This window comes from Eublepharis macularius, chromosome 1 (genome assembly GCF_028583425.1).
Source record: "Eublepharis macularius isolate TG4126 chromosome 1, MPM_Emac_v1.0, whole genome shotgun sequence".
In the NCBI taxonomy this organism is placed as follows: domain Eukaryota; kingdom Metazoa; phylum Chordata; class Lepidosauria; order Squamata; family Eublepharidae; genus Eublepharis; species Eublepharis macularius.
In genome coordinates, this window is record NC_072790.1 from 30,674,217 (window position 1) to 30,689,340 (window position 15,124).

At 43.9% G+C, this 15,124-nt stretch overlaps 1 protein-coding gene across 1 annotated transcript in view; it reads left to right on the forward strand.

The window, feature by feature from the left end:
- The window catches only part of MCM3AP (minichromosome maintenance complex component 3 associated protein), a 51,934-nt gene that overhangs the window by 30,875 nt on the left and 5,935 nt on the right, over positions 1-15,124 (forward strand). Inside the window, exons 20-26 of the mRNA XM_054986986.1 lie at positions 379-513; positions 5,140-5,293; positions 7,980-8,238; positions 8,475-8,572; positions 9,827-10,217; positions 12,013-12,270; positions 14,667-14,796. Coding sequence (XP_054842961.1) covers positions 379-513; positions 5,140-5,293; positions 7,980-8,238; positions 8,475-8,572; positions 9,827-10,217; positions 12,013-12,270; positions 14,667-14,796 — 1,425 coding nt within the window. The remainder of the gene's footprint in view (positions 1-378; positions 514-5,139; positions 5,294-7,979; positions 8,239-8,474; positions 8,573-9,826; positions 10,218-12,012; positions 12,271-14,666; positions 14,797-15,124) is intronic.

The window sequence follows — 15,124 nt, forward strand, 5'->3', positions numbered from 1 at the left end:
GTTCAGGGTGGTGCAAACCGGCACATGGGCAGAATCAACAGCTGCCCATATATGTACATTCTGTATGGTGGGCCCCTTATGGAATGGCAGAAAGAGACAGAAAGCTGCCACTCTCCTGGGTTTCCACAAACTGTGCAAAAATCAATTGTCCAAGAAGCCTTTTTTACTCGGATTAGACGGCTCTACTGTAAAGAAGTAGTTTCAAAGAAATGCATCAGTAAAAGGAAAGGAAGTATAGACTTTATACTCCCATGTACCGCCTGTTGCTGCAGTATGAGCCTACTGGGTATTTTCTCTGTTGTTTTTAAGAATATAACATATATTTTGATTATTCTGTGTATCCAAGAATATATTTTGATTTTTCTGTGTATCCGCAAGTGATGCAGTGTGGACTCCGCTGGATCTGCCGTCCTTGGTTGCTGAAAATATTCCCATGCAAGAAGAAAAAATCTTTTGGAAGGTGCTTTTGGTGCTGCCAACATACGAGGAATTCCCAGTGGAGGATCCCAGCAGGTATTAATTGCAGCCAGCTGTTGGTAGCTTATACTCCTAAAGTCTTTCAAGAAACAAAAAGATTTGAGAGCATTTTGCTTTGCTAAGTAGCCCCCCCCCCATTCCCCACCCACCCCCATTTCATCTAACTCTAGGTACATAGTCCTGCAGCTCCTGAAAGGCCCCTTGCCTCTCCATGTCCTCTGTAACAGTGCATAGCCTATCCTGCCTCTGTGCCCTTTCAGTGAGCTTTCCTAATCTCCCCCCTGTCGCCAGTCTCCGGGGCGTCAGTTTCCTGCCTCTTTCTCCTCTGCTTATGCTACCCATAATTCCTTGCGTCTGAACCCACTGCCTACACTGCTCCTTTTTTTTCAGGCCCTGAGCCGCTGGGCCCTGTTCAGCCAAGCTTTCCAGATCTCAGCTCTGCCTTCCCCAGGTCCCACAGATGCATATTTACGTCCCTTGGTTCTGCTAGTTTTCTCCCAGCCACCAGTGTTTTTTCCTACATGTCTCATCTCATTCCTCTCTTAACTATCCTGCCTGTTGGCCCTTTCCCCCTTTTTTTTTGTCCCACAGCTTCCTAGCCTTTGGAATACTTAGTTTAAATACAAGCTCATTTACAAAGTGTTTTTAAAGTAATGCAAGATGACACAGGGTAGGTGAACGTTTGCCGCTGACTCTCTATCCTCAGTATTACGGTCCTACTGAATCCTTATACAAAAATGTCATCTTTGCTAAGGCTGCACTCCTGCCTTACTGTAGACCTTCTTTATTCAAGAAGCTTTTGGATATTCTCCCTAGTTCTAGCCATCCACATCAAATGATGATCCTGAGAACTATCAGGGATGCAGACAGATCTAACTTGCTCATAAAAGACTCTTAGAACCAGCTTTCTACTTGTTATTGATAATCAATTTGAATTTGATCTGTTGCTGGTTTTGGAGATGATTCTCTCCCTCCTAGAGGACCGGGAGCTTGCAGAGTGCTCCCTGAAGCTGTGTTATAGCTCATGTCTGAGGATAGCTCTCCAGTTCAAGCAAGTACAGTAGAACCTAGGGTTATCAGCAGAACCTAGGGTTATACAAGACTGGCAACTGGCAGGAGTCTCACCAGTTGGAGGAGTTGCTGGTGATGTAATTAGGTTGCTGGCGACTCACTGATGTCACTTCCCTTGTAACAGGAAGTGACATCAGCTCATTGCTGGGGACACGCTATCATTTGGGCAAAACTACATAGTTTAACCATAGAGTTTTGCCAAAATGCTAGGACATCCCAGTGATGCACTAATGTCACTTTTGGTTGCACAGAGAGTGATGTCAGTGCATTCGGACAATGCCTGTCACCCCCCATTTCCCCCTTTATTTTTCTCCCACTGCCCAGCTCAGCAGTGGTGACAAGGGGAATGGGAAGCCTGGTAGAGCCTGAGGCTTCTAGGTCCCTCTCTACATCTTGTGCAGGGTGTATATTTGCTTCTACTTTTTTCATGTTCTCTGGAAAGCAGAGCTTGTGTTGCTTATGTCAGACTCAAAGGGGTATTCAGAAGCCAAGGATTAAGCGTTAAACTTTTACCAAAAAGTCTAGCAAGTCTTTGTGCCTTCCCAGTTTGCAAACTGACTCTTGGGACACCATAACTCTCAATTTTTAAGCCAAATAGGGAGATTCAGCTTTTGTAGCAGAATATTTATATTACTATTACTTAGTAATAACTGTGATCACAGAAGGGCTGTGATGAGCTTTGCTGTGGCAAAGCAGCCCGTTCCACAAGAAACCAACAAGCTGATACCAGTGAATAAAATGGGACAGGAGGAGACGGCAGGAACAGAAGGATGAAAACAGAGAGGTGAGCCTCAAAAAGGGAGTGTAAAAGTGTGTCTAAGAGTCAGATGAATTCTGTGTAGAATTTCTCTTCATGGGTGTAGTTATATAGTAGTAGATCTCTTGTGTGGCAACATGACCCATATGCAAATGCACAACATGAGTAATTGGCCCTAGGAAGAATAACGTGACCTTCTGTATAGAAAGATGTCTTGTATTGGGCAATATGCCAGATGTTTCAAGCTACTGTTATTGGAGCACTCAAGTCGATGTGGAATGTTGTTTGCTTGAATCTCATTTTAGTTTCAGGCCGCCCATCCGCCTCTGTAAAATATATCTAGCGTCAACCCCAATATCCCCTCCAGTCACATTAGCATTGTCTGGGGTAGGATATCATAAAATATTATGATTCCAGCCAGGGAGCTGTGGTAGTCTCTGCTAGTAAAATAGAGTAGAAGTCCAGTGGAACTTTAAAGACTTAACAAAATTTATCCCAGCACAAGCTTTTGTGAGTCACAGCTCACTTCGTCGGGTGTGTCTGAAGAAGAGAGTCCTGGCTCTCAAAAGCTTGTGTTGGGATAAATTTTGCCTTTATGGTGCAACTGGACTCCTGTTTTGTTTTATTCACTGGGCATGTGATAGGTATGTTTGGATGGGACGGGATTGCCTGTTTAGCAGTCTTGAGGTCAGAAATGGCAGGTTGTGTCTGGATTTAGTAGGAGGAAAGGCTGTATTTGTGGTAGCTGGAAAGTGCTATAATCGCACAAATAAGTGCCTTTGAAAATTGTTATATCTTGCCAGTCTCTTAAAATGCACTCAGCAGAGCTGCATTTTGCTAAATAATAATTTTGCTAAAAAAAACAGTGAGAAGAAGCACTGTGGGTGGATTCTGCCTATCACAATCAGAACAGTATTCAGGGAAGCCAGCCCCGCCCCCCGATTTCCAGAGTAGGGGGCAATGTCGGGGTCTGCAGTGGGTGGGGGAAATAGTGAAAGCTGCTGCGTCCCTTTTCACATAGTAAAAACGGCTGTGCTCCACTCCAGCAAAACTTAAAAAGTCTCAGCAGCTTTGTTCAAAGTTACTGCGGCATCTCTGAGGCCTAGGGACCCCTAAACGTATCTCCTTTTACTGCGTTGATTTCATCCCTGTGCTGTGTAGAAGGCAGCTGTGCTTTAACTACTTTAGACTTCAGTACGCTGTATTTGTTTCCGTGTAAAGGGCAGGAAAAAAAAATACCTTTACCTGGCGAAGCGTGGGCTTTTGGAAAGTTCACTCTTGGAGTTATTCCAAGAACAGCAATCGTTTCACAAAGCAGCCCAGCAGGATATTCTTGGGGTACTTTTTCAGCACCTCCAGCCAGTAGAGTTACACCGACCCCAGTTACTCAGAGGTGGCTCTCATGTGTTCATCTGTTCATGACCGCGCTATCGAGGGATGCCTTGCACATGTAAATGAGTCCTCACAAGCATCACAGAGAAGAATGTTCACGTCATGGCACATTCCCTAAAAATAATCCATTTTCAGTTTAACCAGTCACATGGTGATGCAGCTGTATGTGAAAATTGTTAAGTGGTACACCATGGACAGACTTTATATACTGGGAGGCTCCAGAGAAGGTGCGCTTCAGATTCTGTTTCTTAACAGTAACACTTACTTAAAATCTTCAAGCCCAAATACTTAGCAAACTCAATTTTTTGTGTTTTTGGTATTTCATCTGCTGTTTTGTGGCTGCCGTCTTGCCTGTGAGTAAGCTCCCTAGAACAGACCTGGGTTTGCTTCTGGGTAAAACTGTCACTGGATCGGGCTGGATCCTGATCAGACACTTGAAAGGCATTTTCTTCCTTTCTCATCAACCAGCAGAACCCTTTACCCCTTTTCTATCCTAATCGGCAGCATGCCTGCTCTTTGTCAGAGGTCAGTTGTTGAAAACATATCTATTCCGATCCTGTGCATGTTTATTTGCCAGTGAGCCCTGTTAAATTCAGTTTCCAGCAAGCTTGCATAGAATAGCAAACCATAGTATAAAAGGTTAAGCGACAGAAAAAGTATGGACAATTAGGAAAATTAATTTTACTAGGACTATCTAAATTTATTGCTTTTAAAAGTCATTTTTAAACAGTTAAATCCTTAAGTATGATGTCACAATGCAGACAGTATTTTGACACAATATTTTGAAGATGCTAAATAAAGATAACAGTATCTCTTAGTGTAGTTTTATTTAAAATATGCAGATTAGTTGATTGGGTTTTTTTATCCCTATGCAGGGGTCATTTCGTAGAAAAAGAGCTGGAGGAACTCATTAGCATAATTTATTAGCATAACTCATTAGCATATGCCACACTCCTTGCCATCCCTGGAAGTGTATCATTAGCATAACTCATTAGCATATGCCATGCCCCTTGACATCACCAGAAATGTGTCATTGGCATAACTGATTTGCATATGCCATGCCCCCTGACATCACCTATCCTGGCTGTTTTGGACCCAATCCTGGCCATTCAGGGCCGAAATTGGGCCAAAAATGGCAAAAAGGGGCCCAAAATGGTCAGGATTGAGCTGTTGCTGAGCGGGAGAGTGATCCACCACCTGTCAGAGGCCTGATCCAGGCCGTTTCGGCCCCAATCCAGGCCAAAATGGGCCCAAAATGGCTGAGTCAGGTGGGCGGGGCCAGCTGTCATGTGACCTCTTTGAGGAACTGCCAGAACTGCGTTCCTGTGCGTTCCCCCTCAAAATGAGCCCCATTAAAAATGTTCGGCCACTTAATTGTGGGTGCTGCTACTTATTAAATCTGCAGTGTTACACTGAAAGTTTGTGTGTTTCTGTGTTCACAGAATTCTAGCAGATTGGTTGAAAGCTAAATTCACGATTGATAACAATGTAAAGGATACTGCATCTACAGAGAATGATTTATTCCAGACGCTTGCGTTACATACCTCTCTTCATGTGCAAGAGGATCAAGCTGTTTGTGTTAATGTGTGTGTAAAGGTTGGTGAACTTTGTTTTGTTGCTTTACCTTGATGTTGGGAAAATCTGATAGAGTCTCTCCAGACGTGCAGTTTTTAAAAGAGTTGGGTCTGGGTTTCCACAGCCATACGGCTGTTAAAAAATAAAGGAGAACCAAAGTGGCTTCTCTTACTATCCAGTCCACCGGTTAAGATCTTTTTTTACAAGCTCTGCTCTCTGTGTCCGTGCCTTCAGGGGTGAGATAGGTAGAAACCAGAGATTAAGCTTCTTCAGTGGTGGCGTCTTAGCGGTGGAATGTCCTCTGCCTTGAGGCTCTCCTGGTGTCAACTGTATTTTCTTTTAGGCACCAGGCGAAAACTTCCTTTTTAACCCATGCTCTTCACTGGCCCAGTTTGCAAGATCTGAGCAAGTCTGTTCATGATAGGACATTCATAGGCCCTCCTTAAGTCAGAAGCAACTTGATAGCACATAACATACATACACACCTCTGGGGTTGATCTTTCAAATTGTTCTACAGTTTTCTCTAGCCCATTTGATGAGAGTCTTTTTTAGCTGTTGTTTTACGCAGTACTTATTACTCTGGCTTTATTTAAGGCTGTTTTTAGTGCTGTTTTAACAGCTTGATAATTGGTTGTTGTGGATTTTCCAGCTGTATCGCCATGGTCTTGGCATTGTGGTCCCTGGCGTTTCGCCAGCAGCTGTGACTGGCATCTTCAGAGGTGTAGCACCGAAAGACGGAGATCTCTCAGTGTCACAGTGTGGAAAAGAAGTTGGCAGGTAATTTATATCTACTCAGGAAGGTGGGGTTGGGCTAAGTCATCCTGTAAGAGTTTTCCAGGGTGTGGAATGAAGATGCCAGTCACAGCTGCTGGCGAAACGTCAGGAACCACAATGCCAAGACCACGGCGATACAGCCTGGAAAACCCACAACAACCATCGTTCTCCGGCCGTGAAAGCCTTCGACAATATAGCTTGATAATTTTTAACTAATTTTGTATATTGGTGGTTTTTTGTCACGTTTCACTTGTATGCTGCCTCAAGTGGTTTTCCTGGAGAGGAGGCGTGGAAGTGCTCTAAATAACTTTTGGCAGTTTTTACTTCTGTGTGTTTTGAACTAGGTTTTTTTTTTTTTTTTGGTTAGACCAAAAAGCAGCCTGTCGAATAGGATAATGAGGTTGCTCTTGGCTGTTTCTTAGGAACTGCGGCATGCTTTTCTGCCACCTTGGTTTCCAACCCTGGCGAAGTGGCCAAGCTGCTGTTGAAAATAGGTCAATGTCTGCAAACTGCATAAGCAGGGCCAAATGTAAACAAAGAGGTGCCTACCTCGAGGGGATTTTCAGGGAAAGTAGCAGGGGGTTAGGAGGATTCAAATGTGGAACCGGGAACCAGTCTATCTTGCTGTTGACTAAGATCCTGTAGCTACTTGCCTTCCATCCATGAAGAAGAATGTACTTGCAGGATATTTAGTGCCATTGTACTTTTTGTCTTCAGCAGGTTTAAGTGAGTCCCATATGCTGCTTGTGCAGCTCCAACCCACAAAATTTCAGGTGGTCTCAAGGTCCATCTGGCAGCCAGCTTCACATCCTATGATTCAAGGGGGGTCCCCTCTTTGTACATCCTCTTGTGAAGCAATGATGTATCAATTCATCCTTCAGTAACACCCACTGTGTGGGACCTACATTTGATCCGAGCCCTTGGCCACTGGTGATTTAACACTCCTTGCATGCAAGGTAGCCTTCTCGGTTGCAGTCAGCTCAGCGATCACTCTCAAAAGCTCAGCGATCACTTTCGAAAGCTACATATGATGCAAAGAGGGCACTACATTCTTTAGTCACCCACAGGGCTGTTGTCCTTTGTATGCAGAGCTGCTTCTTGTAGGATGTTCCCATCTTCTTCTTGCTGTACCTGGGCCCAAAGAAAGAACCAAAACGTTCCTTCCTAATGATCCAGTCACTGGGTTATAACTACCATCAAGCTCTGCCATGAAGTTTCCCACAGGACTCTTCCTGGGACACTTGGAGCTCATATTCCTAGATCCATTGTCAGATCTGCCACATACAGAGGAGAGATCTCTGTTTTTTCCCTAGGCCAAATTTGTGTGTGCACTTTGGGGTGGGAGTGAGTTTAAGATGCTTGGTGTCTCAGTTTCAGTTCCAGCTATTGGACAGGACACACTGAAACATGTTTATATGGCCCTGCCTCTGGAATGAGTAGAAGGTCATTCCTTTCTTCCCCTCCGTCGTCTAATGAGAAGAAAGGTCTTCAAGTCTTTCTTCCAAACCAGGCTTGTGGTCCTTTGTTTCACAGGGCCATTTATGAGAAAAAGTTACTTTTAAGATCCTCTATTTTATTTTCCTAAGAGTATCCAGCCTTCATTGAGATGCCAATAGTTAACTTGCTATGTGTAAAAATGGCAATCAGTCTAATTGCTAACAAGACGGTTCTGGAATTATATGAAAATTCAAATGCATGGTCTTTAATGGGGAATGGACCTCTCTCCTATGAATTGTCTATCAAGAGCTATCAGCTATGTGGGGTGACCTTCAGGTTTGGAAGCAGCATACTAGTGGAGTGGGCGTTCTTTGCAGACCCCTGTTTAAAAATAGGCTGCTGGCTTTCCCGAGCCTTTACCTGACCCAGTAGGACTCTTACCCTGTCTTTTGTTTTTCTGTATTGAGCTTAATAATCGTTTGGCTTCTTTGCAAAGGTGACCCATGGAACACTCAGCCTCCCAGAGCTTGATGATGCGGAGGCTCAGAAAGAGCTGCTGGGCACCCGAGGCCTTATTCTCCTGCTGCCTCCTCGGCTGAGAAGTGAGGACGTTTCCGAGGAAGATGTTTATTGGCTTTCAGCCTTGCTTCAGTTGAAACGGCTGCTTCAGGCAAAGCCTTTCCATCCGTTAGTCCCTCTGGTGGTTTTTGTTCCAAACCAGGGAGAAGAAACCCTCAGAAAAGAAGCAGAAGAAGGTACTTTTCTCCTGTACTTGGAATAAGCAGGGCTTTTTTTCAGGGGGAACGCGGGGGAACAGAGTTCCGGAACCTCTTGAAAATGGTCACATGGCTGGTGGCCCCGCCCCCTGATCTCCAGACAGAGGGGAGTTTAGATTGCCCTCCGCGCCGCTGGAGCTTTTCATTGAGCAGGAGTAACCGGGTGGTGTTATTGCAGTAGAGTTACATTCTTCCCCCCTTCTCTTTTTTTAAAGGGTTGATGCTGCCGGATTTGATTTCAGCGAACCTCATTTCAGACTACATTATTGTTGAAATGCCAGATTCTGTAAGTGACTTGCAAGGCACCAGCAAGGTAAGGACAGTTAGAATTAATACTTCGCCAGAGTGAATTGTTACCGTGGAGTGGGAGAATGTTCTCTCTCTGTATATTTCATGCAATAGCTGGATTAACCGAGAACAAAGCAGCATTCACTGCTTTTTTAAAACAGAGCATATGGAAGCCCTGACAGTTGCAAAGTAAAACCGACCTTTTGATGTTTTCCCTCCATCGTATATTTTTGATTTATACCTGGATGCATGACATCAGACACCGCAGATGAGAGTATTCCCTCAGTTTCAAGCTTCATGTAGCTTATAATAATTAAAACCTTCTCATGGAGGTCGTTGGATAGTTTAGTAGAAATATCATTGAAGACGGTGGTCTTTGCTAGGGATGTCCTCCCAACGCCTTACGGAGACATCTAGGACGAGGTCTGACCTGCAGATCAGAAACCAAAGCAGTCCCTACAGTAACAATTTGTCTTTGAAGACGTCGTACATAGTCTCTTACCTGAATATGAGTGTATTATGAAACCCAGCAGGATTGGAGCCCAGTGGCCCCTTAGAGACCCACCAGATTTCATGGTGTAAGCTTTCAAGAGTCAGAGCTCCCTTCTTCAGGAAGCTCTTGAAAGCTCACACCCTGAAAATCTGGTTGGTCTCTTAAGGTGCCACTGGGCTCTAACCCTGCTGTTCTGCTGCAGGCTACCCACCTAAAATTATGCAGCCCATCGATTGATATCGTCAGTTATGATAGTCCTTACCTGAATAGCCCAGACTAGCCAGATCCGATCTCAGAAGCTAAGCGGGGTTAGCCATACTAATCATGACCGACCCTGCTTAGCTACTGAATGGACGGGAGACCACCAAGGGAGTCTAGGGTTGCTATGCAGAGGCAGGCAATGGCAAATCCCTTCTAAACATTTCTTGCCTTGAAAATCCTATGGGATTGCCATAAATCGCCTGTGATTTGACTGTACTTTCCACCACCGTTATGAGCCAGTGTGTGTTGCTTTTTGTCCTAAGTCAAGTATGGGAAGTAATCCAAGACAACTTTTGATCCTCCTTGGCTCAGGAGGTCACGGGAGCCAAGACCTGTGTTGATAACCCTCTCCCCCCAGCATTTTTATCTTCCGATGCTGTTGTGCTGGGGAGTGTTTCAGTTTGAGACGGAGGCTAAAAAGGCTGCCTTTTCAACACGAATCTTAACATGAGGCTGAATGGGTTATGGAGCTGGTGTGGAATGGATCAGTAAATTAGTTTTTGTTACGGATACTTCTGTTCACAGTTGACTGAAGCAGTGCAGTGGCTGGTTTCTCAGTGCCCCGGTTCCCTCGAACTCTGCTGCCAGACGCTCCTGCAGTATATCGAAGATGGCATTGATCGAGAGTTCAGCCATCATTTCTACGAAGACAGGAAGGAAAGGCTCTTGGCCAGCTTGCCCTCCCAAGATCCCAGCGCCATCATAGAGCTGTACAACAGCGTGGTACAATTCCTGGCTGAAGTTGCATCTTCGGAAGAGCTCTGTGAACTGTCGTGGCCTGTAACTGAGTTTGCAGAGCCCGGGGGCAGCAGAGGGCTTCCCCATCTGCAATGGAACACGCCCAGCCACTTGGCTTGGTTGAAGAAAGCGTTGCTGTCTTTCCAGATCCCACAGATGGATCTCCCTCCTTTGGGCGGTAAGAATATCTAGGTAGAATAAACTGGTTTGAGGACTGTTTGGCAGGAGGGGCTTAGACACTGTTGTACGGATTAGAATCCCCGTGTTCTCATTTGCTAAATAAAGAAATAAACATCCCTGCATTTTATTCATCTTGTATGCGTCAATAGACAATATAATTGGAAGAAATCAGGTGTGTTAAAAGTCTCCCAAGTTATCCCTTGCTGCTGATGAATTTCATCAGTTTTAGATAAAGGCCGTTTTCACACTGCTTACTGGCCACGGAACATCGTGCCAAGCTCCTGGAACAACAGCGTCTTCCTGGCATGATTTCGCGCGAAATCGCACCAGGAAGACACTGTCGTTCTGAGAGCTTGGTGCGATGTTCCGTGGCCAGTAAAGCAGTGTGAAAACAGCCCCAGTTTATAGTAGCCAAATCTCTCTCCCCTTATTTGTAAAAAAATTGCATAGCATTTTCTCCTTGAAATGAACTATAATTGCTCTTTAAGCACTTTAGGTATTTTTCTACATGAGAGAGAACAAATGGAGCACTTAAAATATTGCTGAAGCTATAACTGAGTTAAATTATAACTTAAACTCAACTTTACAATTGGATTATCTGATAACCTGTAAAGGTACCAGATTCATCTGGATTTTTTTTTTTAAGATTACGGCCAAACTTTATTTATTTTAAAATAAATAATGGCTTGGATCTCATTGCATATTTTGTTAATGGAGAGCAAAAAACAATCTTGGGGAATGTACACTCAATCCTTTTAAAAAGATTTTGCATCCCCCCCACGGAGAGAGAGGGCTGGAAGAGGAAATTTAGAGCACCGAAGCTCTGTTTAATCCAGCAACCCTCAAGAGAAGGAAATCACGGGCGAGTGCAATCAGCAAAATGTGTAGGAACTGTTTGAAATTAGAAGCACCATATCGAAGAGAACTATAGTTCAAAAGACTGCACTTTGAAAGAATTACCGGACTTCTTAGAAATTGATATTACTTAAATGTTTATGGTTGCATATTTATTTGAATGTTATTGTGACAAGTGACATATATAAGAGGATTATAACTTTGTGAATTGGCTGTAACTATTACTGTAAACTATATTGAAATGTGCTATTTATTAACTTGTTTGTATTGCACAATAAGAGCACAGAGCACTTTATATTAAATAGTTTAATAAGTAAAAACCTAGAGCAAGTTTATGAAAGCATATTGAGATCTTGGAGAGCACTTGTGGTAGGGCGTTCAAGTACAGAACCAGGCAAACTGATGTGGGTGTATGTGTGCGAGAGGAGGCATTCCAGAACTGAAGGGCCAAACCCTGATTCTGGTCACCGCTGTCTTTCTTCCTGACGGTGGGGCAAACAAAATAGAAGATCTTATCCTGCACTTTCCTAATTTACAGGTAATCAGGCTGTGACGTGTGTTGACAGTTTTGCGGGAGCTGGGGTTCACATGCCCTCGTTATAATTCTTAGCATGAACTGTGGATCACTCCCATTTTAACTAAACGGCCCCCTGTTGTACCAAAAGACAGTCTTATCCTTTCTTTGCTGCTGGAAAGAGACCCAAGGATCTCACTGGCTTGGGCCAAGATCTCTCCTCCGTATTTTTCTTAAAGAAATAAAGACTCCTTCTCCGCTGCTCAAGATCATTGGGTCAAAGGAGCTCGAAAGGAAAGGAAAAGTTCTGAGGTTTCTTGGCTCAGCTGATGGCAAAACAAACGACACTCTCTCTGGAAACTCTACTTGTTGTTTCTCTTCTCGTAACTGGGCGTTGTATAATGCATGCATTTCCCCCCCACAGCTCCCTGGCGCCTGGTCTGCACCATGATTCTCCAGTATCTGTCCCAGACTGCCAGTTCTCCCCAGACCCAGGCGATACTTCAGTCTCAAGTAGAGAGTTTGCTGAGCAAAGTGTACTTCAAGTGGAGGGGCAGGGTGCACGCCAGCTCGGAAGACGATGGCCCTTCGGTGGAAGAGATCCCCTGGGACAGTATTCTGGAGCTCTGCATTAATCATAAACTGAGAGACTGGAAACCGCCTCGCTTGCCAGTAGCACCAGGTAATAAAGATACTCGAGTGGAGTTTCTTAAGGTTTTCTGGCTCTTCTTTCTGTAGTTGAAACAAGCAACAAGAATTGTGTGATGTATTGTCGAAGGCTTTCACGACCGGAGAATGATGGTTGTTGTGGATTTTCCGGGCTGTATAGCCGTGGTCTTGGCATTGTAGTTCCTGACGTTTTGCCAGCAGCTGTGGCTGGCATCTTCAGAGGTGTAGCACCAAAAGACAGAGATCTCTCAGTGTCACAGCACCCCAAAAGACAGAGATCTCTCAGTGTCACAGCACCAAAAGACAGAGATCTCTCAGTGTCACAGTGACACTGTGACACTGAGAGATCTCTGTCTTTTGGTGCTACACCTCTGAAGATGCCAGAAAGACAGATACCAAAGGTGCTACACCTCTGAAGATACCAAAAGACAGAGATGTCTCAGTGTCACAGTGTCACTGTGACACCGAGAGATCTCTGTCTTTTGGTGCTACACCTCTGAAGATGCCAGTCACAGCTGCTGGCGAAACGTCAGGAACTACAACGCCAAGACCACGGCAATACAGCCCGGAAAATCCACAACAACCGAGAATTGTGTGCATTGCTTATTTCTCCTGAAGCCTTTGTGTGGCTTTCTGTTTAATGTGCATCTTTTAGGAAAGCGGGGTAGCTTTTCAAACGCATATTTGCTTATTTCCTACCCACTGCAGACTTACTATTTGGTGAGGTTCATTTGCACGAGACCATTTTGTATTGCTTCATTAAAATGCCAATTATCACTCAGCTTCAGGAATTAGGAACGTGCTCCCCTCCCCCTTATTTGGCAACTGATCTGGTTTCTTAGCTGCTTTGGCAAGTAAAATAGTTTTATAGGTTACCAAAAACGTCTAAATCAGTAAGGAGAGAGAAATTTTTGGAGCCTCCGTCAAATTAGTAACCATCAAAATATAGTTTGGCAGGAAAAGGTGAAAAAAGGGTCTCCTTTGAAGCAGGATTCTTGATTTCTGACAAGCAGCTTGCAGGTCACGGAGGATCTTGTAAGGTTTATATCTTCCGGAAAAATTGATATATTGCATTACTAAATTTCAGTTAGCATGATTCGTAAAGATTTTGTGTTTGACTAGTTTCTTATTCTGCTCAGTCTGCCAAACTAACAGAATCCATAGGTTAATTGTATTCTAACCCAGCCTGTTACAATTTTCATCACATGGTGCCTGCTTTGTTCTGAAATGCACATTATTAAAATAGGAATTGTCCAGAAATTTGAATACTGTTACCATTTTCAGTGCTCTGGTCTTCAAGGGTGGCAAATCTACCTGGGTGCTCTGTCACTGCAGCTGGCACACCATGGGGGCAAGCGGAGGAAAGCTCTACATTCCAGCTCTACGTGGTTTGTCCTGCTGTTGTTTTTCTGCATGTAGGAAAAACGGCTGTGGCCGTTTCTGCCCTTGAGAATACACTTAGGCAGAGTGGAGGCACCAGAAGAATTCACAGAAGGCAGAGTGGACTGGATCTTTCTCTGCCTTTCACACTGAGCTGGCTATTTGTTCCCGAACTCTTCTCTGAAGAGACAGCCTTGGCTGATTCCGCACACGTTGGATAATGCACTTTCAATGCATTTTAGCAATCGTTTGGAAGTGGATTTTTTGCTTCACACACGAAAAATTCTGTTCCAAATGATCTCTAAAGAGGATTGGAAGTGCATTATCCAACGAGTGCGGAATCAGCCATAGTCACTCTATGTCTTGTCTTTTCTTTCCTGTTATTTATACATAGGGGTTCCAAGTGACTTCGCACCAAGGTAGTGACTTGAGGCTGCATAGCTTCAGTAAAGTTTATATACCCTCTGCCTTCAGACCACATACCAGGGCTTGTGTAAAACAGGTGTTCAGTAAGCAAATGCCTTAACCAGCATTGTGTAATACATGGATCAGTAATAAGTTCCACTGCTTCAGTGAAAAACATTTGCTTGAAATAAGAAATTATGAAGAATCTTCCTTGGGGTTAATCAGCATAATGTGTACCTTCTAACTTGTGTTTGATAAATGAGTGACAAACGTCTATGTTCAATATTGTTAGAACAGTTTTAACAGTAGCAGTGATTCTTCAGCTACGGTCCATAGACCAGCGCATCAGTCTGCGAATGAAATTAAATGAAAATAATGTAGAAAATTGGTCTAATCTTTTAAGAGTCTTCAAGGGACCAAAAAAATCCCGTCATCAGCACTCCAGTGCAACACAACTCGATACGAAGTGGTGGGGAGACTGCATTTGCCTAGGTTATTTAGATTTTTCTTGTTCAGCCAGTTTCATCTGAGGCGTACTTTCTATTTCATTTGAAACTGTAAAAATCTGAGCTGTTTGTGATTTCATCTTGTTTTCGGGGGGCGGGTCATGTTTTGCATCTACAGAAGCAGTGAGCAAAGATGGGCAAGTGTGTGTGTATTTTTTAAAGGAGCACTTGCAAAAATTCATCCCTCCATCTTTATGGGAAGAAGCTCAATTGAAAACTCAGAAAGAAGTCCAGCAAAGTCAGGGAAGGTGAGATGGTTTACTTTCTATTATTTGCCCAGCTGTTTCGGTTTTTTATTGCAGGTGAAATTGGAGTAGATGGCTCCAGTTGGCTGGAGAAGTTGCAAGAGGAACACAAACGCAACCATCCTTTATTGCTACGGTGGAGTTAGCCGTGTTAGTCTGTAGTCACAAAATAGAAAAGAGTCCATTAGCACCTCTAAGACGAACCAACTTGTAGTAGCATAAGCTTATGCTACTATAAGTTGGCTAGTCTTAAAGGTGCTACTGGACTCTTCTTTATTGCTACGGTTAGTCTTTTCTCAGTAGTGGAACACCTAGACTGACAGAGTTCTAC